We start from the raw sequence: 25065 nt of genomic DNA, 5'->3' as shown, positions 1-25065 counted from the left end.
CACATCTGCCTCACGGTTCTAACTGTCACTCTGTGCCCAGAGAGATTTGAAGTTGGTGGCAGGTGGAAAAGCTCCCAGCTTCGTTCGTACGGCTCATAGAGATGGGAAACCTCAATTGCTGCTCAAGAGGTGTGAACATACTGACCTACTTAATCTAGTTAATACCCCTCAAATTGGCTAGTTATTTTTCAACAAAATATTCTCCTCATTCTTTTCTAGTTTCTCCTCTCCCAACTCATCCTACAACATTTCAGATGAGCTTTATACTTGTCTCTTACTACTTTGTTCATATTTTAGATCCTTCTATCAAGCTGGTTGCCTTAAAATGAATCTCCCACTAGAAAAATTTAGCATTTCTTTTAATGTTCTGTACCCTTCCATCTTCTCCTCAGCTCCATGTCTGTTTTGATGCTGTTTTTCACTCAGCAAGGGCCAAGTAAATTATTCATTTCAGAATTTGGAGTTAAAATGGGTGGCTAGACATCAGAAGTGAGGCATTTCATAAGACGAAGTGTACTAAAGTTGGTTTTTAACATGCTTTACCATTGCTATGCATCCTGAAATGCATATGTAACTCAGTATGTTTAGGGAATCCATTGCTTCCATTCATATAACTAGTTTTCCAAGAACTTGAGTTTCTAAATGTCAGTTTATGAACCAATATGCACCTTTCCTTTTATCCTTGGGGTTTATCCAAAATTTTCATTTGACATACTTACTTATTGATGCTTTCACTTACCCACTGCCCTCCCTAATGGTAAGTATGGGGAAAATACTGTAATTTTTTTCTCTACCACCCAATGAGCAGCATATCTTTCAACACACAGCAATAGATAGAAAAATAGGAAAATGAACTCATAGACATTGATAGATAAGCAAGTGCTTTGACACTTCCCCACACAGAGAAAAAAAGATAATGTATATAGATGAGAAGAGAAATAATATTTATGTAGTCGGTGGCCCAATAGCAGCCCAGTTCTGGTTTGGTATAACCAACATCCATAAAGAGAAGCATCACGAGTCAAGCAGTGTTCCCAGAATAATTCATGAGATGTATTCCTGATATACTGAGAGTTACTCTGTGTCTTCCCGCCTCCCACAGGTGACCCATCAGAGGAACTCCCTAATGCCAGGGCAGGTGAGGAGAACCCATCTAACACAAAGGTAGGGTTGACTTTCTGTATTTAAAATAAATGTGTTGGTTTCTTGGTTTCTTTCTTTTGCAATCAAATTCAGATTTGAAAAATTCATCACGTAGAGTATAGAATTTAGGTACTGTCTGCTTGGGGGTAAGCAGGAATGGGTAGACTCTCTTTCCAACAGACAGCTGGTGCCAGAGGGCCTTCAACATTGGTGGTGTCAGTTGGGAGACACTATGTAGAAGACCCCCTGCGTTAGTGGCATTTTTTTCTCCTTATATTAATACTTTTGTAATTGTGTGCCAAAAAGGAATAGAAGGAAATACAATCTGGGAGGGTCTGCACCTTTTCTAATGGTGTCCTCTACTTTGCTTTTTTGTTCTTTGACTTAACAGTGGATTCCCATCTGGTTTTCTACAGCAACTGAGAGAGCAAAAGACCTGTGTAAACAATACCCAGCCTAATCTGATTCTCACATGCTTTCTTTTCTTTCATTACAGGTAGCCTCAAGAACAAGAGAACAAGGTGTGTATTCTGGAATCACTGAATGGCTGGGGATAGAAAATAATAGAAATCTAGATGAATAGGTGGGCTTTCCATGATGGCTTAGGTGGGGATAATTGGGATAATTCCCAGTTCCTTGTGGGAGTGAGAATTGGGGATGGTGTGAGAGAAACTGATCTCAAGGGAAAGAACCTTGATCATGTTTCCTCAACTTTGATCATGTTTCTGGAAGCAGCTGGGTTGCCCTTGGGTAGTGTGGATTACTATTGATTGTAGTTGAGGCATGGCAATGAGTAAGTCTGTGTTGTGTAACTGTGAATCTGAATGTGTGTGTGTGTGTGTGCTTGTATTTATTCATACTAGACAGTGTTCCTGTTTACACAGGTAAATCAACATTGTCAACTCTACCAAGAAAATAATTCCTTCTGACCAGTGCACAGTTTACATACAGTAACTTATTAAATCCTCATCACAGCCATATGTCATGCAGGGGTTTAAAATACTGACACCTCAGCTGGAATACAGAGGCACAGAGACACATGTCAACAATCTCACTAGAGCCTAAGACTTAGAGCCAGGTTCTGTACCCAGGCATGAGGCTCCAATATTGAAACTGAACGTGCATTTAAAGCTCAGACATGGGGATATCAAACAATGTACATGGGAAAATTGGACAACATTAGCATCTATGCATGTACTTGAAAGTTTTCAAGCCTATCGAGTTTTCAACCACTGCTCATCGGTATAAGATTTTTGCCAGTGTCACATAACCCAGATTACCTCTCAAATTACCATACTGCTAATTTCACATGCATTTGTCCAGTCACATATCTGAGAGTTCAAAGTCACTATGTAGGGAAACAAAGACAATATCTCTTAGATTTGGGTGACTCGTCATTACCTGGCCAGTATCTGATTAAAATCAGGAGATTCTTTTAGTGTATTTGCTAACATTATTGCCAGTAGCCCAAGAAATGTGCCAGTCTTGCAAGCCATGAGTTGTATGTACAGCGGAAGGTAAGAACTCAAAATTTCCCTCGGTTATTAGCCCAGGTCACCCTTATTGAACTGTCTTGTGCACCTGGTTAGAGATCCTCTGTGCTCAACCCATGCCTATCTCCTTAATGAATTCTCCAGAGTGGGCTGCTTAGTGCCATCACAGATCAAGCACCAGCTCACTCATGAATACACACATGGAATAAAAGAGGAATTTGTTATTATGTAACATTTACATAATCTACAACTTCTATAAATACAAACAATTTTTTAAGTTGAGAAGGAAAACACAATAGCAAAAAGAGTAGTTATCTTAAATGTTAGGATTTCAACATTTTAAATTTCAAAATTGGATTTCCTATATGTCAACAGCTTACTGAATAAATACACAAAATACTGTGCCCAGAATTCAATAATCCAGACCCTAAATAAACTGTAAACTTCCATAAAAGGGACAACAAATGGAGAGGCAGCATAAATGGACCTGTGGAAGGTGAAATGGTTTTAAAGGTAGTTAAGCTGTGCTTCAAAACACATGGTGTTATGGGATGCAGGTTGTGTCATAATGAACACATTACTATTTGTGCATTTGTAGATTTACCATTTGTAAGACACTTTAGGAATCCTTAGCTGGAAATCCAAGGAATCTGCTTCTCATTTGTTCCTGAGCCTTTCCATTATTTCCTTCCTTCCTTCCTCCCTCCCTTCTTTCCTCCCTCCCTCTCTCCCTCCCTTCCTTCCTTCCTTCCTTTGTCCCTCTCTCCCTCCCTCCTTCTTTCATTCCCTCCTGTAATCAGCGTTGTCACTAATGACCCACTTTCTTCTTTCTGTTTTATATCAAATATTGATTTTCTTTAGGGTTTTTTCCTCATAACAACTCACTTAAGACTTTTAAGGTGCTTCAGTGGTTATGAAGCATGACTATATAAATAAATGCTTAACTTAAATGGAAGGATTCCTTTTAACAGCCTTTTGCATTAGTGAACTGTCTATCTTCACAGACAACTTTTGCCAGATTTTGAAGTACATCACAGAATTGATTTCTTTGCATGGTTTGTTTGTAGTGTTACTTATAAGACTATACCCTGTATGACAAAAACATATTCAAAGTACAGATAGGTGTTTTCATTTCATATTTTTGCCGGGAAACAAATGCAATGAAAACTTTTAACTTGAATATCTCATTCTCCAAGATATTAAAAGGCAAAAAAAAAAAAAAAAAAAAAGGAGAACTAAAAAGTTTTGATATTTGTCTCCTGTCAAATCATCCACAGTACAGGTTCTTTTGCAGAACGTGTCACCTATACAATACATGTCAATTGCATTGATGTATAGAAGGGATAATTGTATCCTGGATGCTCTGGGTGCCTCTTAAATGTGCCAGAACGACCTGGGTATAAAGATGAACACCAAGAATGGGTGCACACATGGAGAAACTCACCCATGATGCTGTGGGGAGGGTGCTGTTACATTCACCTGGAAAACAGTGTTCTGGTATGGATTAGAGGCATGTGCACCTGTGACCCAGCAGGCCCTGTCCTTGTTCTGTATAATCTAAGGGCCATGAATGAGGCACGAATGCAATGTCCACACAAAGGCCTGCAAAGACTCATTTGCAACAGTTTGATCCTGAGCAGTCATTCAGGGAAACAATACAGTGTATAAAATGTAGAAGGAATACACTTATTGTGCTATGTCCTAATGTGATATAATTACTTGGCATTCCAAATAGCAAATGTTGATTCACACAGCAACAGCTTGGAATTCCCACAATATTCAGATATAACATCCAGCCGTACTCAAAAGAGTTTATACTGTGTGCTTCCATTGATAGGGTGTGAAAAAGAGAGAACTCTAAAGGACGGTGATCATGGTCAGAATAGTGGTAATTGCTGGGGGCTACTGACAGGAAGGAGCAAACGATAGGCCACCAGGGGCTGGACACATTCTGAGTGTAGGTCAGGGTGTTCACAACACGTGTGTTTATATGAACCACCAAGCCCTGTGAAGTGCATTTGTGTACTTCACAACCATTACAATAAGCATTCATGTTTAGAAAAAAGAAATACAAAAAGTAAGCATGCCCACAAAAGTAATCTCCAGGTCCCAGTGGCTTCCTATGTTTACCACACAATATTCATAAAGACATAATGCCAAAGCAGAACACACTTGCAAAGAATAGATAGAGGGACACTCTTTCATCAAATCAAGAGAATCTCGATACCAAACTCCAGAAAGACAAAGATGGGAAAGGGAAATTACAGAAAGAACATTCTTCTGAATACACATGCTGAAAGCGTGGAAAACGTCTGCATTTTGGACCAGAGATTGCAAAGGAAAGTACCTGGGATTTCCTGGCAGGATTTCTGTGGGACGATAGCAGAGGATGCAGGTTTCTGAGGGCAGCCTGGGAGAGGGAGTAGAAGGGAAATCCCTTAATTGATCAGAGCGTGGGACCCAAAGGAATGCAGGCCCGGGTTGCTGAGCAAATCCCTAGATGGGGACTCTCTCCTTCCTCACTGCTTATTCAGGCTTCACTGGTTGAAGGGAGCTAGTGCTTTGCAGAGCTGCCCTGGGCAGTTATTTGTGAAAATCCTGGGTTCTGAGCCACCATGGTAGCCAAGCTGATGACTGGTCATCAGGAGTGGTTAGCTGACCCCCAGGAAGTCTTGCACAAGGCAGCTGACAGTGTGAATAGTTTGGGGTAGGATGTCCACAAGAGTCCCTGGTCCTTCAGAGGAACTCCATTTGGGGGAACCTGAGTCATATTCTGCATCAGAGAATTAGCTTTTAGGCAGACAGTAGGGTGAGGATTTGAGCCATTCTCTTCCCTGGAATCAAGTACTTGGCTGGCCTTTGTCCACAGCTCCTGGGAGGGAACTTGGAACCCCTGGAATTTGCCAAGTTGGAGTAGTGCTTACATTTCCTGACCCAAATCCTTCACTCAGCAATGTTGTGAACACAAAGGACTCATTTGGGGTTGACAGGACAGTGTGCATATTCTCCAGGAGCTCTAAAGCATCACACCCATGTAGGGCTGAAAGTCAGTGTCACGCCTCCCCTGTCCTGAGCCATCAAGGCTCAGGACAAGCCACCCTCTCTGGAGGAAAGCACTAGTAGAATACTTGCTTATTCCTCCCAACTTTTAACAATTGAGCTCTTCTAAGTCTTTTATGACGTATTGGGCACTTTTCTTAAGGCTTTGCTTGCACTTACTCATTCTTTCAATTTCATAATATGCACAATTAAGTAGATCTTATTAAAGTTTTCAAATGACAGTGCTGAAAACTGAACCCAGAAAATTTACAAGCTATAACCTGGCTTGGGTGGCCTCTAAATGGTATTTGAACCCAGTTGATACTAGCACACATACTTTGGCCACTGTGCTTTGCTGCTTTCCTATGCTGTCCCATCTACAAAAAGGCATCCTGCATCTGTCTATTGAGTGTCTAAAGTGAACAACACAAAACTACATCTTTTGAAACCAAAATTAGACCCAATGGGGTCTTCTGGGAAGCTCCTTAATGAGAGGATGATAGCTTGAACTCTAAATCATTCATTAAAGATTTCCTATGCTCAAGTGTCAATAACATGTCAACTGATATTTCTATTGTGCATGCATTTCCCAGGTTCATGTCTCAAGTATAAAAAAAGAAAATGTGCTACTCAATCCAAAAAGTCTACTGCCCGCCATTCCCAGTCTGTCAGACGTCGCAAAATCACCATGTGGCCAAGGAAGAGGAAGGGCCGTCAAATGTCCCCAAGCAACTCTTCTTCTTTGGAAGGTACAGTGGAATTGCAATCATTGTATTGCCTCAGTAATGTTGCCTGTGGTTTATTTAGTGTCCCCTACTGAGGAAAAACCTACACAAAGGCTAAGACACCATCTTTTTTTAAAATTCATGTTTGACAACTTTATTAATCGTGTTAGTAGATAGCACCACAACCCATAGTGAAAGATGCACTGACAAAAGTCGGTTTGTGTTTACTGGTACACAGCATTTCAAGGTAATATTTGGTCATTAATCTATTTATGAACTTTAGCTGAAAGAGTTGACTTCAAAAAAGTGCTGTGAGATTGTTATAAAAATGATATAAATTGTTAGAGGAATTTTAGGTTCACATAAAAATTGTGCAGAGAGTACAAAAAGTTCCTACATGTTTCCCTGCCATCCTTCCAGTGCAGACCCAGCACTGTTTCCCCTGTTGACCCCTCTCATTATTATGGATGTGTGTACAATTAAAGGGACAGCACCAGTACATTGTTCTGGAGAGTCATGCTTCCTATCTACCCCTCTGTGCATTTTGACAAAGGCATATTGTCATGTAACTCCCGTGACAAAAATTCAGGTGTTTTATTGTGTCCCACAAATTACATTCAGAAATCCTTGGTAACTGTGTGTGGTGGACTCATTTGGAAATAATGTATTTGCAGATGTGATTAAGATGAGGTCTATTGAATTAAGGGTGGGTGTTAATATTCTATGACTAGAGAGCACTTATAAGAAGGTAAGAGACAGGAGAAAGCTGTGTGAAGATGGACCAACACTGGGAGAAGGAGGCCATGTGAAGATGGAAGAAGAGACTGGAGTTGTGCTGCCATAAGCCAGGGCACCTGGAGCCACCTGAAGCCAGAAGAGTCAAGGAGTGATTCCTGGCTAGGCTCCTCAGAGAGACAGAGAGTGGTGCTATGGACACGATGATTTTGGAGTTTTTGTCCCTAGATCTGTGAGGGAATAAGTTTCTGTTCTCAACCCACCCAATTTGTGGCAATTTATTATGGAAACACTAGGAAACTAACTAGATTTGGTATTGGGAAGTGGGGTGTTGCCTTAATAGATACATGGAGAGGTTGCACAGAGGCTTCACATCAAAGCATTGCTTCTGAACACAGACATGGGTGAAGTTTACCCACATGTTTCCGAGTTGTGTGCAGCCAGTGAGACTTCCCATTGAGGCCCCAGACAGCAAAGATAACAAACAGAACTCAGCACTCTGCCCTCCCTGGATTTCCAAATATGTACCCAAAAAAAAGGGAAATCATTGTTGTATTCAAGAATTTCAGAGAGTAGGTTTTTTGCATAAGATAACAACAATTTCACAAGACTTTCATGCTACTTTACTGGAATTGTAGTTGGTGCTGGGGTTTAAGATATATCTAGGGGATTTGAATCTCTGGACTGACAATATGATAGCCACGCCCTGAACCTCAACAGACGTCAACTCCTACACTCTGATTTATTGGACTTACCCCACTCAGCTAACATGGAGTTGAAGAATGTCAACCACCACACCATGGAGCCTAGAGTGCCTACAACTGAAAGCAGGAGGATGGCATCCAGTATCCATGTGGAATCTAAGCCCCCTCTTGACATAGAAGTGCAATGGACACAACCAATCCAATGTCCACAGAGAAAATGTGGCATTGGTGTGGGAAAAGTGGCCATGGTGGCTGCTGGGTACGGGGAATGGGAGGAAGAGATGAAATGTGGAGGCGTTTTCGGGACTTGGAGTTGTCCTGGGTGGTGCTTCACGGACAATTACGGGACATTGTAGATCCCCCCAGGGCCCACTGGATGGAACGTGGAAGAGTATGGGCTGTGATGTGGACCGTTGACCATGAGGTGCAACGATGCCCAGAGATGTACTTGCCAAATGCAATGGATGTGTCATGATGATGGGAGACAGTGTTGCTGTGGGGGGAGTGGGGGGTGGGGGCGGTGGGGTTGAATGGGACTTCATATTTTTTTAATGTAATATTTTTTTAAAAATGAATAAAAAAAGAGATAACAACAAAAAATAATGTACTTGTAGACAAATAAAAGTATATGAAAAACTGTATATTGAAATTTGATTGACTTTCCCTCCATTTTCTGTACTCCTCTAGGTTCTGTCATTAAGTACCAACTGTTAAATTTTTGCACATCCTTTCAGATTTACTAATTGAACATTCATGTGAAAGTGACACTGTACCACAACCTTTCTAAGGGCTTTACCTATAGTACTCACATGTTCTTCATTTTTAAAGAAGTTTTAGATCACATGAAAGTTATTTGTAAATATAGGGATTCCCATATACCCCACCTCATCTGCTCACATTTTACACATTTAACAACATATTTCATTATTGTGATATATTTTGACAATTGATGAACAAATACGGAAGCATTGTTACTAACCACGGTCTATAGTTGGCATTACAGTTTACACTATGCCCTGCACAATTTTACAGGTTTTGACAAAATGTATACTGGCCTGTATCTGTCATTGCAATGCCATGTGGAACAATTCCAATATGCCAAAAATGCCCCATGTTACACCTTTTCTTCCCTGTGCTTCCCCACAGAAACCGCGGTGATCACTGTCTTTCCATCAATGTGGAAAGGACTTCTAGTCCTAGAGTAATAATCAGTCTACTTTGGTCCATATTTACATTTTCCTCTTATGGGTGTTCATTCCTCAATCTTGAGGATTTTGGAATGCTTATGCCCACGCTACTTCTGATTAAGATGGGTGTTAGGTCCTATGGGGCAGATGGAGGAAACACTGTTGCTTGCAGTGCTAGATACTCTCTGTCTTTTGGGATGGGCGTTGTCCATCATCCTTCTTTTGTTACTTATCCTGGGTGAATCTGAGGAACTGGAGAGTAGGTGTTGGCTGCAACTCTGCTGAGATTCAGGGCTCCACTGGCATATGAACACACTGCAGATTTAAGTCTCTGGGACATACATCTAAAAATGGATATAGTGATAAGTATAGGTTCAAATACATGGGCAGAAAAACCGTGTGTAGGAAATGAGCCTAACTCTGATACACCAGGGAGACTGGCTATCATATATTCTAAGGTAAGGCCCACCCATGTGGTGCCAATTTCCTGAGTTTGGCTGAAAGGCCTCAAGTGTCCAGATGTCTCTAGAGCCCATAGCAGCACCCCTGCTTGAAGCATTGTTTTCTATGGCAGTCCTTGAGATCGTCCTGAGGTGTGCAGAACACTCACGTCCTTGCATGTGTCAATTATTAGTTGAAAGAAACTGGCTGTGAATCAGCAGTGGTGGTCATTTGTATGGAGCCTTCCATATCGTAAAGGGTACTATATTCATTTTCCAGGGCTGCCATACAAAGTACCAAAATCTTGGCCACATAATAGCAAAAGGAAAGAATAAGACCTAGAAATGTGTTCTTCTACAGCTCTGGAGTGCAGAAGTCTGGAATCAATGTGTCACAGCACCATGCTCCCTCTGGAGGCCCTAGGGGAAGAGTTCTCCTTTGGCTTTCCCTCTCTTTTGGTGGACGGTGGCAATCTTTGGTGATCCATGGCATGTAGCTGCATGAGTCCAGCCTCTGCCTCCACATTCATATAGCCTTCTCCCTTTACTGTTTCTTTCTGTGTCCCTTCTCATTTTACAGGGACACTGGCTGATTGGATAAGGGAGCTTGGGAATGGTATTACATGCCTTTTTCTACATCAATGTGCTCTCTGGCTAGGGAAATGTTTCATGTTTCTGGGGAGGTTTAATTTTATTTCTTTTCCCCTTTTGATTTCCTGAAAACTTTGTTGCAAATGCTTTGGTATTTACATTTTTTTCTGATACCTTTTCATTTTTCTTTCTTTGAGAATTACTCAAAGAATTGGAACTTTATGATAAACACTTAGTGTCTTACACATAAAATTATTTTGTCATTTACTTCAAGTGTCATTTGAAAATTACCCATTTCCTAGATGCCTTAATCACTGTTTCAGTCATCGTGTAGGCACTGCACAGGAGCGCTTCCTGGTAAAATACTGGTCAGTGTCTTATTATACCTCTCCTAAACACTCCTCTCCCAATCCTTTCTCCATCCCGCCTTTCTCCACTCTACCCCACACAAACACACATACAGCACAGCAAAGAAATATATTCCCATTTAGGTGCTGCCAACATTGGGGTCACTATAAAGGTCTCCTAATTCTTCTTCACTCAGAACTCTATTCAAGGTTAAGTTATGGTTCATTCCATGCCTTGGCAAATATATCAATTGAGACACTTATAATTAAGGTAAAACATAATCCAAAGTGATGTTTTTATGCATTTTGGGACAAAGGACTTCACAATAGATAAGACCACTATCATTTGTAATTGCCGTTCATCTCACTTGACTGGGTCTCTGTTAACAGTCAGGAAACTCATTCATTCAGAAGAACAGTCATTACACTTAGGCTGTCAACAATAGGATCTTTGCCATCTTTGTCAGATTCATTCAAAAGGGAGATGATACGTGAATAATGTAGCTGTTGTTAAGCAAAGCAGGTAAACTTGGTTTTTACTTAGTTTCTGGGTTGGAAACTAGCTGAGTCTTGAGTAGATGTATCTTGAAAGAATATATGCAAATTGATAATAAGCACAAGAAATGATACTCAATATAATTAATCCTCAACGAAATGCCAATCAAAACCACAATGAGGTGCCCCTTATATCCAGTAGGGTAGCTAATGTTTTTAAGAGGAAATAAAATGAAAAATAACAAATACAAGGGAGGCTGTGAATCAACTGGAAGGCCCATACATTGGTGGAAGGAATGTAAAATGGATCAGCCACATTGGGAAATAGTTTGGCAATCCCTCATTGAGATAAACACAGGATTACCATGGGACCAGCAATCTAACAACTAGGTCTATATATGAAAAGAATTTAACTTAAAAGAGGGGACACAAATAGGTATGTGAAAACTCAGTGTTTGTTGCCGCATCATTCAGAATGGCCAAAAGTTTCAAACCACCCAAGTGTCCATCAATATGGGAATCAGTAAAAAAAAACAAAAGCATATCCATAGAATGGGATGGGCCACACAAAGTAAAGAAGTTCTGATGCACCCTACTATATGCATGATACTTTAAAACATTATACTGAGGAAATAAGGAAGATATGAAAGAAAGATACTGTTTCGATGTACTTCTTTGAAATATAAGAAAAAGAAAATTCAGAGAAAGAAAAGGAGATTAGACTTTATTACCAGGGCTAAGGAGATAGATTAGTCTCATTGGTTAATGGCTACAGAGTTTCTGTTTCAGGTAATGAGAAAATTTGGAATTGAATGTTTGATGGGATGGTAACACAACATTGGACATGTAATTAATTGATGGTAGTAAATTAATTGTATAGATAAAAATGGGTAAACTGGCAAATTACATGTTATGTAGATGTTAACTTGTTGAAAATTTTTAAAAATCCTGTAGAACAAATGAGAAACTCAAAGTCAACAAAGATCTGTGAGTATGAAGCAGTATCTCATGATGTCAATGAGATTCTGGCAATTTTGCTGGATTTCAGAATGGGTCGCATAAGAGTTGGAACCATATCACTGTTTCATATTGTACATTTTAGTACCACTTGTTCGTGAGCTATTTCACTTTGATTTAGGCTCTCTTTAGCTACAAAACCAAGAATCCTATTTCTGATGCCCATGCTTCCTCTCTTTGGTCTCCTTCTTCCATGAAGTGTGTCTGGGTAACTCCACAGTCCATGTTTCCTGACCACCCAGACCTGCACATTGTAAGCCCCTGTCTGGGTCAAGCAAAGATCCCTGAATAGTATCAGCCACACCCCGCTGTACTGACTGTTACTCTGTGTCCCCTTAGCTCCCCTGGAAGACCTGGTGGAGGACCCTCTTCGTGACAGGGAGGATGAAGTGGTTCCACCTAATGTTGAGGTAAGGTCATCTGTTTTGGTCTAAGATAGAAATACTCCTTTCTCCTATTTGTCCTTTTCAATTGAGTAAATATCATAATATATGACGGTGTGAATTATAGATATCACCCACTGGTCAGGGGAAAGGATATTTGGAAGGCTTCTCTTTCCAAAAGTGCCCTGATAAAGAAGGCATTAGAAATTGAAGCACCAGGTTCTATAGCATACGGTAGTGGGCTTTTGCCTCGGCACCAGTATTCTGCTTGGATTCAAACTTTTGTAACTCCCATCAAAGTGGTCTGGAAAGTCATATCCATCAGGCAACAATTGAGCCATTCCTAATGTATTTTCCATGTTTATTTATGGGGCCTTTGACTTTACAAATGCTTCCCATCAGTTTTCATAAAATCACCAATACCTGAGAAGATGCTACTCAACATCCTAGGATCCTCATAGTGTTTTCTTTTTTGCAATTGCAGGGGAACTCCAGAGAAAGTGAAAACGGTAGGTATTCTGTGCTAATCCCACTTCTGAGGGTAAAATAGAGGTGAAATAAGGAACTTCCAGAAAACTTTCAGCTGGGGACATCCTGGACAAAGCATCATGGTGATGAGGAAATGGTTTCTGTGAAGGGAATCTGCCCTTGTTACTACAGTCTGTGGTTTGGTCTGTGGTCTCTTTAGGTTGTGCAGGCTTTGCATGCATGGGGGTTTGGGGAGTCTAGTGTGAGTTTTTGTGGTGTAATTTTGACTTTGTGTGTGTGCATATATGGGGGCAACCATGAGCAGTTTCCCAGATGTTATATCCCATTTAGACTGGACAATTACCAGGGACAACAGGGACAGTTTTCTCAAGTATACCCCATCACCACTGCATGTTCTATGTACATGAACTTGTTCCACACTCACCAAAGCTGGATCTGGGGTTTGCTTTCTACGACCACAACACAGATGGAAAACTGAGGGCAAAGGTGAACATCCCAAGCTCTGGCACTGCTAAAGGGAAGGTCCTAAATGGGAACCTAGTCACATGTCATCATACCTTGAGTTACAGACCTGACCTTGCCACTCAGCCATATGCTTACCAGAAACCATACAAGGGAGTTACAGCATCTGTATAGATGCATACCCCAGAATTACATGAGCCCACAAAGAGACCAAAACTGCCCATCATTATAAAGTAGCCTCAGTGTTCACATGACCTAGGCCAACTACCTGTGCTGACCACCACAGACTTTGATATAGTTATTAGTGCTCAAAGGACACAGTAAGCATACATGGTAATGAGCAGCTCCAAATTCTGAGAGTCATGAGGCATCACATAGGATGGCATGATCCATGATAACTGGATTGAGGTCACAGCTCAGGAGCTTACCCAAAGCAGACAGGCATCGGGAGGACAATTTAGTACATATGACAGCATCATCCCAAAGGACACGATAGGCACTCAAATCACGAGTCCCACGAGATGGTCTTTGAAAAATAAGAATGCAGATACATCTTGGTTCTTAACCTGGTGTCCAAACCCCTTGTGGAAACATTCCTAAAGAGTTGCATTTGTGGGTGCTGACACTCAATCTATATGTCCCTACATAATGGCTATCCCATATTTGATGGCCAGTGATATTTCAATATCATTCAATATTTCAATGGCTACCCACACTTGGTGTGGAAAAGAAAGACTGGAGGTAAAACCATCTGATTAATAAGTGTTACTATTTAAATGGTAAGATTTTAGTACTCCCAATCTTCTGTGATATGTTATCTTTATCCCAATGGGTTAGTGAATAAATGCAAGAGAATGCATTACATGGAATGGAATCCAGACCACCAGAAAACTTTGCTTCTAATCAAGTGACAAATTTCTGTAGAACAAATGGTAAATGCCGTGTCTATATATGTGGCATGGAGATTGAATTCATTTGGAGTTGTCCAGAAGATACTGGCACTTATGTTGAGATATACTACAAAGAGGAAGGATGATGGGACTCAGGCATTGAATCATAGCATGTTTTTCAGTGCCATTTGTACACTGGGTATGGTCAGAAGGTTTAGGCTGATATTTGCTTCAGAGCTAGGGATATATATTTTTGTTTCTTTCTGGCTGCTCTCTTTGCATCCTTCCTTCATGATGGACGATGGTCCCACAGCAGTTCTCAGCATGCTTGATAAACTACCTCCTCTACACAGTTAAGAATCTTGTCCAAGACTATAAATTTACTTTGAAATTTATGAGAAACACACCAATGTGATGAGTTACTCTGTGTCACCCTAGAAGACCAGGAACAACTGATGGGGGCACTTCCAAGTGATCAAGAGGATGAAGAGGTCCCATTTAAAGCCAAGGTGAGCTTACTAGTCATTGATCTAAAGTTGATTTTTTGGTCTCTTCCATTAGAATTGATTTCAGATGAGGATACCTGATCATGAACATATTCGATGAAATATTCCATTTCCTTGGGGTGGGAAGCATCACGTGGGGCCTCTTCTAACTGATCCAACATTGAAGAGATCAACCACAAAGGGGAGCAGAAGTTGACAAAGTAGGCTTTTGCTCAGCTACAATTTTGTTCTCCTTGGATTAAGAATTTGTAATCGCCACACAAATTGAATTTAACAAATGTGCGTCCAGGAAAAGCTCATGCCTTTCTTGGTGTGTCTGCTACACCTGCTCATCAGGTTTGCTTGACCCCTATTTCACACCTGAATTTCTAATGCTGCAAATCAAGCAAAAATCCTTTGCAAACAGCCAAAACATGATCTGATCCTCATAAGGTTTTCTCTAATTGCAGGTGGCCCCAGGAGAAAGTCAAACTGCTGGTATGTATCTAGAATTACTGAATTGAGGTAATTTTGAATTAGATCCTAGGTTTGCCTGGAAAGCCAAGGTGGTTCCAGTTACTGGTGGGATTTTCTGAGGTATGGTTACACATTAAACATTAATTCCTCCTGATAAGGAATATGGTCATGCTCTATTGTTCTCCCAGTAGATGTATTCACTTCACTTGTATGGATTTGTGTCTATGGCAGTCATGGAGTGTGTATGAGCGAGCCTATTGGAGGGATTGAGAAGGTGTGTGTTGGGGCATTGCTGTGTGTTTCCCTAAGTGAAGCGTCCAACATACACAGGACAACTGTCATTGAAACTTTTCTGAAACACCATCACATCACCACAGCACATATTGCATACAATAACCTGTAAACATCTCACTAGAATCATTCCTGGAATTATGTAAACTCTCCCTATCCCTTACAGCCAGGTTCCGAGGGGCGTAAATTAATGACCCGAGATTTCAAACTCCTACGTTGTAGAGACAAGATTTGGAGTGAGGCATGTAATCCCTATACTACTATTCTGAACTACTGAATATTACCTAATCACAGGTATGGGTCACTAGTGACAATGAAGGAATTTCCACTGCCTATATATATGTATGTGCCCTAGGCATTTCCTAAACATGACACTCACGTATTAGATATTCACAGGGGTCACATAACACAGGTTAGCAGGTGCATTTTACAAGGTACTTATTCACAGTTATTAGTGTGGAAAACACAGAGAGAGCCCCACATGTTGCTGGTAAACTCACAGACTCTCAGACTCATGAGGTTTTAGTAGGACAAGCTTGCCAATCGCTGCCAGTACTGGTTCACAGCTCAGCACATGGCCCAAGCAGACAGACAAGGAGAGATTTTCATCTATTTAATAACATTATCACCATAAGCCATTAAAAAAAAAAAAAGATCATTCTGTGAGCTACTCATTTGAGGAAGAGTAATGAGTAAGAACTCAAAAATTCCCTCTTAGCCATTAGGTTCATGTTCATCATTCGTATTTCAAGTTTCCCTTATAGCTAGCATAGAGATTCATGCTCAACCCTCAGTCGATCCTAACTAACTCTCCCACTGTGGGATGGATCATATAAGCATGGAGAGTCACATCACGCAATGAATACAAAAACATGGTAATGGAAAGGAAGATGAAGGGAAAATATCACGTGGTGAACATTGGGTACTTTTAGACGGTAGTCCATGAGTATTATGACAAACCCTATAATTATCTTTATGACACGTGTTAGTGACTCAATACAAAAGAATACCTTGTCTAGAATTAAATCCAGTCAACCAATAAATGAATAAATAAAACACTATACAACAGATTAGTATTGTAGTAGGAGCACTTTGCATTAGTGGAGATGGAAATGACCTTGGAAAGTTCAAAAGGGCATTGACAACTTGTCTAGATTCAAAACAGGAAGGGGGAAGCAGATTTTGTCTCAACGGACAGAGTGTCCACCTACCACGTGGGAGTTCTAGGGTTCACACCCAGGGCCTCCTGACCCATGCGATGAGCTGGCCCACACGCAGTGCTGATGCGCACAAGGAGAGCAGTGCCATGCAGGGTTGTCCCCCACACAGGGAAGCCCCACACACAAGGAGTGTGCCCCATAAGGAAAGCCGCGCAGCATGAAAGAAGCGCAGCCTGCCCAGGAATGGCTCCACACACATGGACAGCTGACGCAACAAGATGACATAACAAAGAGACACAGGTTCCCAGTGCTGCTGACAAGAATATAAGTGGACCCAGAAAAACACACAACGAATGGACACAGAAAGCAGACAACTGGGGGGGGGGGGCGGTAAGGAGGAAGGGGAGAGAAATAAAAAGTAAATCTTAAAGAAAATAATAAAAACACAACTATTATAAAAAACAGGAAGGAAAAGTGATGGAGCTCTGTAAGTAATACCATCTGTTTAATACTATTTTTAGATTGAATATATCATGTTGAATTTGGTTGCCTTTAGGTACACAGACACAAAGTCTTCATTTCTCTCTTTTTTTTTTTTCCTGTTCCTCTTCTCCTTTACCATCCTTCTTCCACCAATATATTTTTACAGACTTATTACCCCTCAGGTCCCTATTTTCTTGCCCATTGCAGTGTCAGGGTAGGTCCCTGAGTAACCCATGAACACTGCCCAATGTATTGACATTTACTCTGTGTCCTCCCAGGAACCCCTAAGGGCCTGCTGGATGAGTCCCCCAGTGAGAGGGAAGATGAGGAGGTTCCATCGAATTCCAAGGTATGGTCACCCATTCTTTCTCTGATGTCAAATTGCTGATTTTAAGTTTTTTTCCTTTCTTTTATTTGCCAATTGAGTTCAGATATGAAAATCAGACCAAATAATTATAGATGATGCCTGCAATTTCCTGAGTCAGAAGAGTGTTTATTTGGAACCCTTTACTAACATCTCTGCTTCAAGAGGGTCTTCAAGGAGTCCCCTCTACATTACAGGGCTAGGTTTCCTCCTCAATAGATGGGAGAGATGGCTAAAACAGGAAATGCTGTGCCTTTCCACAAGTGTCTGTTACAATTACTTTTTGGGCCTTCATCTCAACCCCTGTTTCCCATCTAGTTTTCTAAAGGCAGCAACAGAGTAACCCAACTGTGCAAACACTATACAGCCTGCTCCAGTCCTCAGAGTGTTTTCATTTCTCTAATTGTAGGTGGCTTCAGGAGTAAGTGAAAATGGTATGTATTTTGGCATCACTTTACTTCTTTTTTAAAAACATCTAGATGATTTAAACTAGGAGTTTCATGCTTTCTTTACTGTGGAAAGCAATCTGATTTTACCTTCCATGTGGGCATAAGAAATAGAGGGGTCCTTCTGTTTTAGAGGAAGAAAAATGGCCACATTGTACAGTACTTTTAGCAGTTGTGTTCCCCTTAGGTGGATTGGGTTTTTGTTCATATCCCATGATAGTTGCACACTTTACGTGTATTTAAATGTTCAAAGTTCAACAATAACAGTGGGCTTCAAAATGGGCAGGAGGAGTGGTAAGAAACTGTCATTGAACAACATCCTCTTTTTTAGTACCTTTGCAGGTTTCTTTTATGGTGCTTTGGGACGTCTTTAGCTACAGTGCCAAGGACTGCGTCCCTTTGTGTTACTGCTCCTCCCTGTTGCCCTCCTTCCACTCCTTAGCAGCTCACTTAGTCTTGCTGAATACCTGCCTCCTTGTTATTCTAGTCCCTCGTCCAAGTCAAGCAATGCTTCTTGACTGAACCCAGAGCAACTACCCCAATGTACTGATGCTAACTCTCTGTCTTCCTAGCTCCCCCTGAGGGCCTGCTGGAGGAACTCCTAAGTGCCGAGGCCATAGAGCACACTCCATTTACTTACACCAAGGTAAGGCCAACTTTCTTTATCTGAGATAGAACCATTGCATTCTTGGTTTCTTTCATTTCTCATCCAATTCAGTTATGAGAATTTGACCACGTACAATATAGATGAGAGGTTCAAATGCTTGGTGGGTCAGTGTTCAGTGGGCATCTTTTAGGAGCTAATCCCAGTTTAAAGGGGGCAATCATAAATGACAGCACCAGGTTATAAACCATATGGCAGGAGGACATTCTTTAGCAGAAATTTTTTCACCTGGAATTAAGAATTTTGTACTTAGTAATCAAAATGTACTTGAGAGATGCATCATCCAGGACTGTTCATGCTTTACACCTGCTTTTGGTTTTCCTTAACTTCATTCTTTCCCTCTTGTATTCTGAAGTCTCCAAGAGGACACAGGCCTCTTGTAGCACTGTAGATTAAGTTCTGATTCTTACGGCATTATCTTCTCTGTAAAATTGCAGCCAATCCCAAGAGCAAGCAACAATGGTAAGTATTCTGAAGTCATACACTTGCTGAGAAAAAGTCCAGATATTAAAAAACATGAGCCTTCCTTGTCAATTGAGCTTAAAGAGGTTCCTGATGACAACCTCCTTGAGGGAATGAGGATTTGGGTGTGGTGAATGAAATGGACATTCCAGGTAAGAACTAGGGTTGTCTTTCTTAAGAAGTCGAGTACTGATTAGTTGGCATGTGTTTGTCTGCATGAAAGTGGTGTGTGTTTACATGTGTATGTTTGTGATGTGATTCTCAGGATACACGTTTTGATTCTCAACGGGCATGCGTACAAATGTGAGTCTTTAATGTGTCTTCTGGATTTTTCACACACCAAACAGCACAATGACTAGTGTCAACTTTCTTTGTAAAAAATCCCATCAATATCTCTTCAAATATTATCAAATTATGTCCTAAATTAGTGTGGCTTACAGTATGTCAAGTATACCGCAATAACTCAAGAATAATCCATCAACATCAAAGACAATTTTCACAAAGCTCTACAGGGACTGAAATGTGGTACAGGACCCTTCTTTCTGGGATGTAATAATATGTCTTGGCTTAATCATAAATCTCTCCTCTTTGTAAGGCTTTACTTATACCTCATAGCATTTTGAATGGTCAGGATGAAAGAAAGGCAGACATACATGTCCCTTCATTAACATATGAGACAGGGAAGTTTCGAGAAGGTGAAAGAAAATCTTCAGAACTGGACATTTAATGAATACAGACCAAAGAACTTGAGATTTTAGGTGCTTTGACTCCTAATCCACACGTTTTCTTCAAGCCTCTTCTGCCTGGCAGAGTCTCTAAAGTTCTCCTACGAATTTGTCAACATTTGTCATTTTAGTTCACACAGCCAGGGCATCTAGAGCAGATTCTAGTTTTTGCAGTTTTGCTAAAGCCCAACGCCCATTTGTGCTGGTAGCTGTGGTAGGGATGATGCAGAAGGGAACATGTTCATCCTCACAAAATGCTCCCCAAGGCAGCAGCCCAGAGTCTAGCACTAGGTCTGTGCTTTGAACTCATCTAAGACAGAGCATGCCCAAAGAGTCATAATTTCAGGGTGACAAGATTGGAGGTCCGTGCTCTATTTTCCAGCTAAATAAGGGAGTGAGAAGTTGAGAGCTGATACCTTCCCCTCCTCTCCCTCACTTGCAAGCACTTTGCAAATTCTTGCTAAGGCCTCAGGCTCCAGAGGGGCCCAGGAAGGTCTTAGAACCCAGGGTAGAGAGCTGGGTTTTCCTATGGTAGCCAGCAAGGTCTCAAGGAAGAAGGGAGGGATGGGAGTGGCCCAATCCTTAATAACGTTCCTGCGGATCTTTGTTTTCCTAAAGACTGGCTTGCGGACCGCAAGTATGACTCCACTAGCAGCGATGACGACGACGACAATCCAGGTAGGTTACAATTCTCAAGGAAGGATCCAATGGAGAAGATACCAAGATCAGTAGTTATACCTGGTGCCTTCGAGTCTATGGAAGGGGGCATGATATTAGAAAGTATAGGAAATACTTATGAGGGCCTGCTTCCATCTTTTCGTTTTCAATAACATAAAAGTAGGAGATATAATGACCGTGAGCTTTGTGTGTGATGCGTGTTAAATGAAATTTCCATGTATTTTTTTTTAATTAACTTCCCACGGATTAGTTTTTTCATGTCTTCTCAACAGTCTGACAACAAAACTTTTGTTTCCTTTGCTTAGCCTCCCATAGTAACTGATACAAGAGATTGTGGTTTGGATTTAAGTGTTGAACTTCAATGGAGCGGGTCTGTTGGGACACAACCTCTCAGGTTGTCACCTGGACCTGGGACAAAGTGTTTTTAGCTAGTGCCAGATGGCACTTGAGAAGTAAGGCCTCATCCCGTGCAATTTTAGATCTAGTTTTACTTTCTTCATGTTCCATCCTTACTGTGGATCCTGCTTTAAAGGTTAACCATGGGTTGGAAGCCAGGAAGAACATTTTCTCTGAGCTTAGCCTGTACCTGTGTCCTTGAGAGGCGTGGCTAAAGCAAATTCTTGAACTCACTACTATTTTGCACTTCCAACCCAAATCCAAAATGCCAATGTAGTTTGGAAACCTAAATTTAATTACATCTGAGAATGGTTTGATTCTAGTTGCCCCAGAAGAGCTTGCAAAGCCCAGCAGGCTTTCTGAGGACTTGTGTGAACGGGCCACTGACTTGTTTCACACACTGGCTCTCAGAATCCTACTGAGCTGGTGCTCTGGAATTGAGTATGCCCAAATCAGAGCCTCTTGGCAGCAGGGCCACAGGTTTCCTCCTGCTCTTTGAATTCAGTGCTATGGTCAGCAATGCCCTGTTTCTCAAGCAATATTCCTTTCTCTCCCTGTGCCTTTCCACAGGCTTCTCAAAGCACCCAAGGTACCCAGGCCTAAGAAGGCTTGATGGAACCTAGAAGGCTGAATTCATTTAAATGGCCACACATTCTACACAAGGCTATTAACACACTTGCAAGATAAGGGAATGTGGACAAGTTACTTTACGTCTAATTTCCTGTTAATCCTCTCTAAATCGTTTTTTTTTTTTTTTTTTTTTTTTGGAACCTATGGAGATATTGAGAGGACAGAATGTTTGCTTCACACCTAAAGCCATAACAGACACTTCAAAAACCACTTGATTTTGGGGGTTGGTGGTAGCTCTCTTCCACAAGATCTGATTCAACTCCAGATCCTGAGCGTTGCATCTGGCATTGGTTGAATTGGTAATAGGCCAATCCATTGAATGGAGAGGGTGGCATGATACGCTTGATCATTCCCCTATGTTCTCATAAGGAAGAATAATGTGAATGGAAGACAAGAATCAAGGAAATAAGCAGTATTGGGAGAGAGAAGAGAGGCAGGGAGGTCCTGAGGCAAGATGATGGAAAGGAAATCAACATCATGCTTAGCAAGACATAGAGAATATGACTGCCTTCTTTGAGGACAAGGAGGAAATGGGCATTCCTCCCCAAAGTTATAGTATGTGAGGTCTAGTAAACGGACCCTGTTGACATTAGGCCAACCACACAGGGCACAGGAGACGCTATCGAGGCCCAAAGAAAGTTGGGAGTGATACAGACAGAATTGGGTGCCAAGCTCAGGTCACGGCATGACAAAGACAATAGGGGCTCTAAATCTCCCCTGAATCCTAACTTTCTCCTTTCCTTTTGCAAGGTCACCCTATCACGGTCACCGCAATGGTACACTCAGAGGCGTTTTTCTCGGACTCAGAAGAGTCAGACGTAGAGAATGGCAATATGCATGTAATTTATTTCCTCTTCTTGCCTAATTTTAAAATCTTCCTGTTTCTTCTTTGTAAACATTTCTTTGTAGCTCTTCTCTTTCCCCCTCCTTTTACAATTGTCATCTCAAAGGTCCTGGTAGCCTCCAGGAAGGTGAGGTTATACAATTGACAATGTTTTTAAAATGTTTCTCCACCTTCTTCACCTACTGCATTTTAACATTGCATGGATTTCCAACCCTACTATGCACCATACATCAACTGGTGTGTCCCTGAATGGCCCAGGCAAGAAGTTGTGCTGAAGTCTGAAGCATTGGCCCACATCATGTGGGGTTGGCCCCTGGGAAGTTTTTTCTGGGATGGACTCTCCCTTCACTGCCGTGTTCCTCCACATATGGCTCTGGAAAAGCAAGTGTGTTCTCTACCCTGCAGCTGCCTACACTCTTGGAGGAGGAGGAGTCTGTTGACATCAACCTTCTTTTCCGAGAATGCACAGAAGGAATCAACGATGTAAAAAGAGAGGAAGAAGAGGAAGAAGACATGTTAGTGTGGAGTAGTGGGTAGGATGAAGAGGGAAGGGAAACAAGTTCATGTGCACTAACTTTCTTTGCCACTTCAGGAAATTCAGCGTTCATGAGGAGCTTGCCGGAGTGCCTACAACTGTGTGTGAATATGGAGGCGGAGATAGGAATCTGATGGGGAACATGAGCACAGGCAAGTGAAGGGTGCCCTGAGAACCTCTCCCTGTGAGTAGAAGTGCTTTCCATGTAAGCCCTAAAGCTGATCAGCTATGCCTTCCCTTAGCTCCTTAATTTGTAGGAGGGCTCTAGCCCTCTTCAGGACCAAAGTTTGCCCCCCCAATCCACTAAGGCCTGCCAAATCCCCTCCTGTCTTTCTTTCTGAGTGTGGTGTACACTGTGGAGTAGTAACCTAGAGTGCCACCAGTTCTCATAGGGAAAGGGTGAATTAGCCTGTGTTAGTTTGCCAGGGCTGCTTTATCTGATATCAGTGATTAACTGGGGCAAACACAGGAATTGACACTCAGTTTAGGAGATGAGACGCAAAATCTAGGTGTCAGCATGATGATGCTTTCCCTGATGCTGCCAGCAACACATAACTCAACCTCTGCCTCCATCAGCTGATCATCTGTCTTCATCTGTCTCCCGGGGCTCCTGCTCTGAATTTGTCTAGTCTTCCTCTCTTTGGAAGGACTCCAAGCATATAGGATTAAGGTCACCCAGATGCAGGTCGGCCTCCCCTTCACTAGTAAGATCTCTGACGACCCTATTCACAGATGATTTTGCATCCATAGTTGTGCAGGTGAGGATGAAAGCATGAGTTTATGGCTGCCCATTATTCAATCCAGAACCCAGAACAGTGGGGTCACTCTCAGGCAAACAGGGTAGCTATTGAGGCCCTGTTTTCTACCTCAGTGGGACCTGAGTCACTGCTGCCCAAGCCTTGGGGTTCTAAGCCTCTGTAGTTTCCTTCCGCATCCCACTTCAGCTCACACTCATTTTCTCAAGCTGTACTTCTTTACAATTTATTCATGTATGTAGAATTCAAACAAACACAAAGCACAAAGGAAATCTCCCTGCAGGGCTTGCTAGGAATGAGAAAATCAGAGAGGATTACATGTTACTTAAGTCTCCTTATTTATTTTATAGCATTTAAGTAATAACTCTTATTAGATTATGATGAGTGTTTTGTAACACTTACATGTTAGAATATCTTAATGTAAGAAAATATATGATTTTGGCATCGCAGTCACTTTATATTAAAACGGGTTGCACAGTAAAGCTCAGTGTTTGATTTAGAATGACACTGTTAAATAGGGAAAGCACTCCAAGAATCTGTCCCTTTTTGATCTGAGGCTTTCACCACTGGATGCTGTTGAGGACCAGGGTGGAGGGAGCAAGGTTATCACTTCCATGCCTCTCCCTTCAGAATTCCTGCCCCTCGCCTGCCCCAGGGAGATGGGACTCTGCCTTTTCTTTCTAGAGGACTCGAGCCCACCTTTTCCTCTGCATCAGTGTTGTTCTTCAGAGGACATTCACTTGAAAGGTGCCCAATCTAGCAGTCAGGTCACAGCCCTTTGCCTGGAAATTTAGAGACACTCTTAGTCGTAGACAGCACCTTCTGCAGACAGCAGCAGTAGGAATTCAGTCCCTCTGGATCTGGCTCCTGGGATATCATGGACCAAAGATCACCTCTCCGGGGTTGGTCTGAGGTAACTTTTGAGTCCTGCAAACCACCTCAGGGAAACCTTAAGCTCCTACCACCTCTGTGCCTCCCCAGTGATTCCAGATCCCGTATTTGTGTTGCAGATCCTACAACTGACTGCTACAAGGATGCTGAGCTGGAGGCCTCAGCCTGAAGCTGAGTAGAACTGGAGATCTTATGGCGCTTGGAGACACTTATGTGCTCACCCTTCTACTCCATTGTGAATGAACAACTAAGTGGCACTTTAGTTTTTAATCCAAAGACTTAGATGAAGTCTTAGAAATAGGTTTTACTTTTAATTTTATGTCATATTAAACAGTTTTTGTACCTTTACTACTTACATTTCTTATTCTTTATGTAATAAGTAAAGAAATATACTGATAAGTACCCTAAACAATATTAGAGCTTATATGAATTATAATATCTGGTCTCTGTATTGGCTCCCACCAAGGTGATACACTCACTCATGGAATCTTCATTAAGTGTTAGTTGAAAAAATAACTGGAAACTGACAGCTTATCATAAGTCCTCCTGTCAATGGGTTTTTGAAATTTCATTTACTGAACTATGTTCAGTCACCTGGAATGGGTCATGCCAAAAATACTCATCTTGGTCTAGCAGGAT

General features: G+C 41.6%; 1 protein-coding gene across 1 annotated transcript; it reads left to right on the top strand.

Moving 5' to 3' along the window:
• Positions 1 to 24774, top strand: LOC131277831 (uncharacterized). The gene is made up of 17 exons (XM_058292934.2): positions 1 to 129; positions 1103 to 1164; positions 1640 to 1664; positions 6269 to 6424; positions 12256 to 12326; positions 12784 to 12808; positions 14579 to 14649; positions 15096 to 15123; positions 17315 to 17385; positions 17810 to 17834; positions 18419 to 18492; positions 18948 to 18972; positions 20316 to 20375; positions 22152 to 22240; positions 22651 to 22760; positions 22838 to 22932; positions 24546 to 24774. Exons 1-17 carry the CDS (start codon positions 102 to 104, stop codon positions 24593 to 24595), a joined length of 1065 nt encoding a protein of 354 aa, XP_058148917.1. The 5' UTR covers positions 1 to 101; the 3' UTR covers positions 24596 to 24774.
• Positions 24775 to 25065: the final 291 nt, after the last annotated feature.

Source organism: Dasypus novemcinctus, unplaced genomic scaffold (genome assembly GCF_030445035.2).
Source record: "Dasypus novemcinctus isolate mDasNov1 unplaced genomic scaffold, mDasNov1.1.hap2 scaffold_582, whole genome shotgun sequence".
Taxonomy (NCBI): domain Eukaryota; kingdom Metazoa; phylum Chordata; class Mammalia; order Cingulata; family Dasypodidae; genus Dasypus; species Dasypus novemcinctus.
Note: the sequence above shows the minus strand (reverse complement) of the source record. Positions and strands in the feature narration are given on the sequence as shown.

Coding starts and splice junctions, on each gene's coding strand:
- LOC131277831 (XM_058292934.2), top strand. CDS start 102: ATGGGAAACCTCAATTGCTGCTCAAGAG. Junction 14,650..15,095: donor AGGTCCCATTTAAAGCCAAG/GTGAGCTTACTA, acceptor CTCTAATTGCAG/GTGGCCCCAGGAGAAAGTCA. Junction 15,124..17,314: donor AGGAGAAAGTCAAACTGCTG/GTATGTATCTAG, acceptor GTGTCCTCCCAG/GAACCCCTAAGGGCCTGCTG.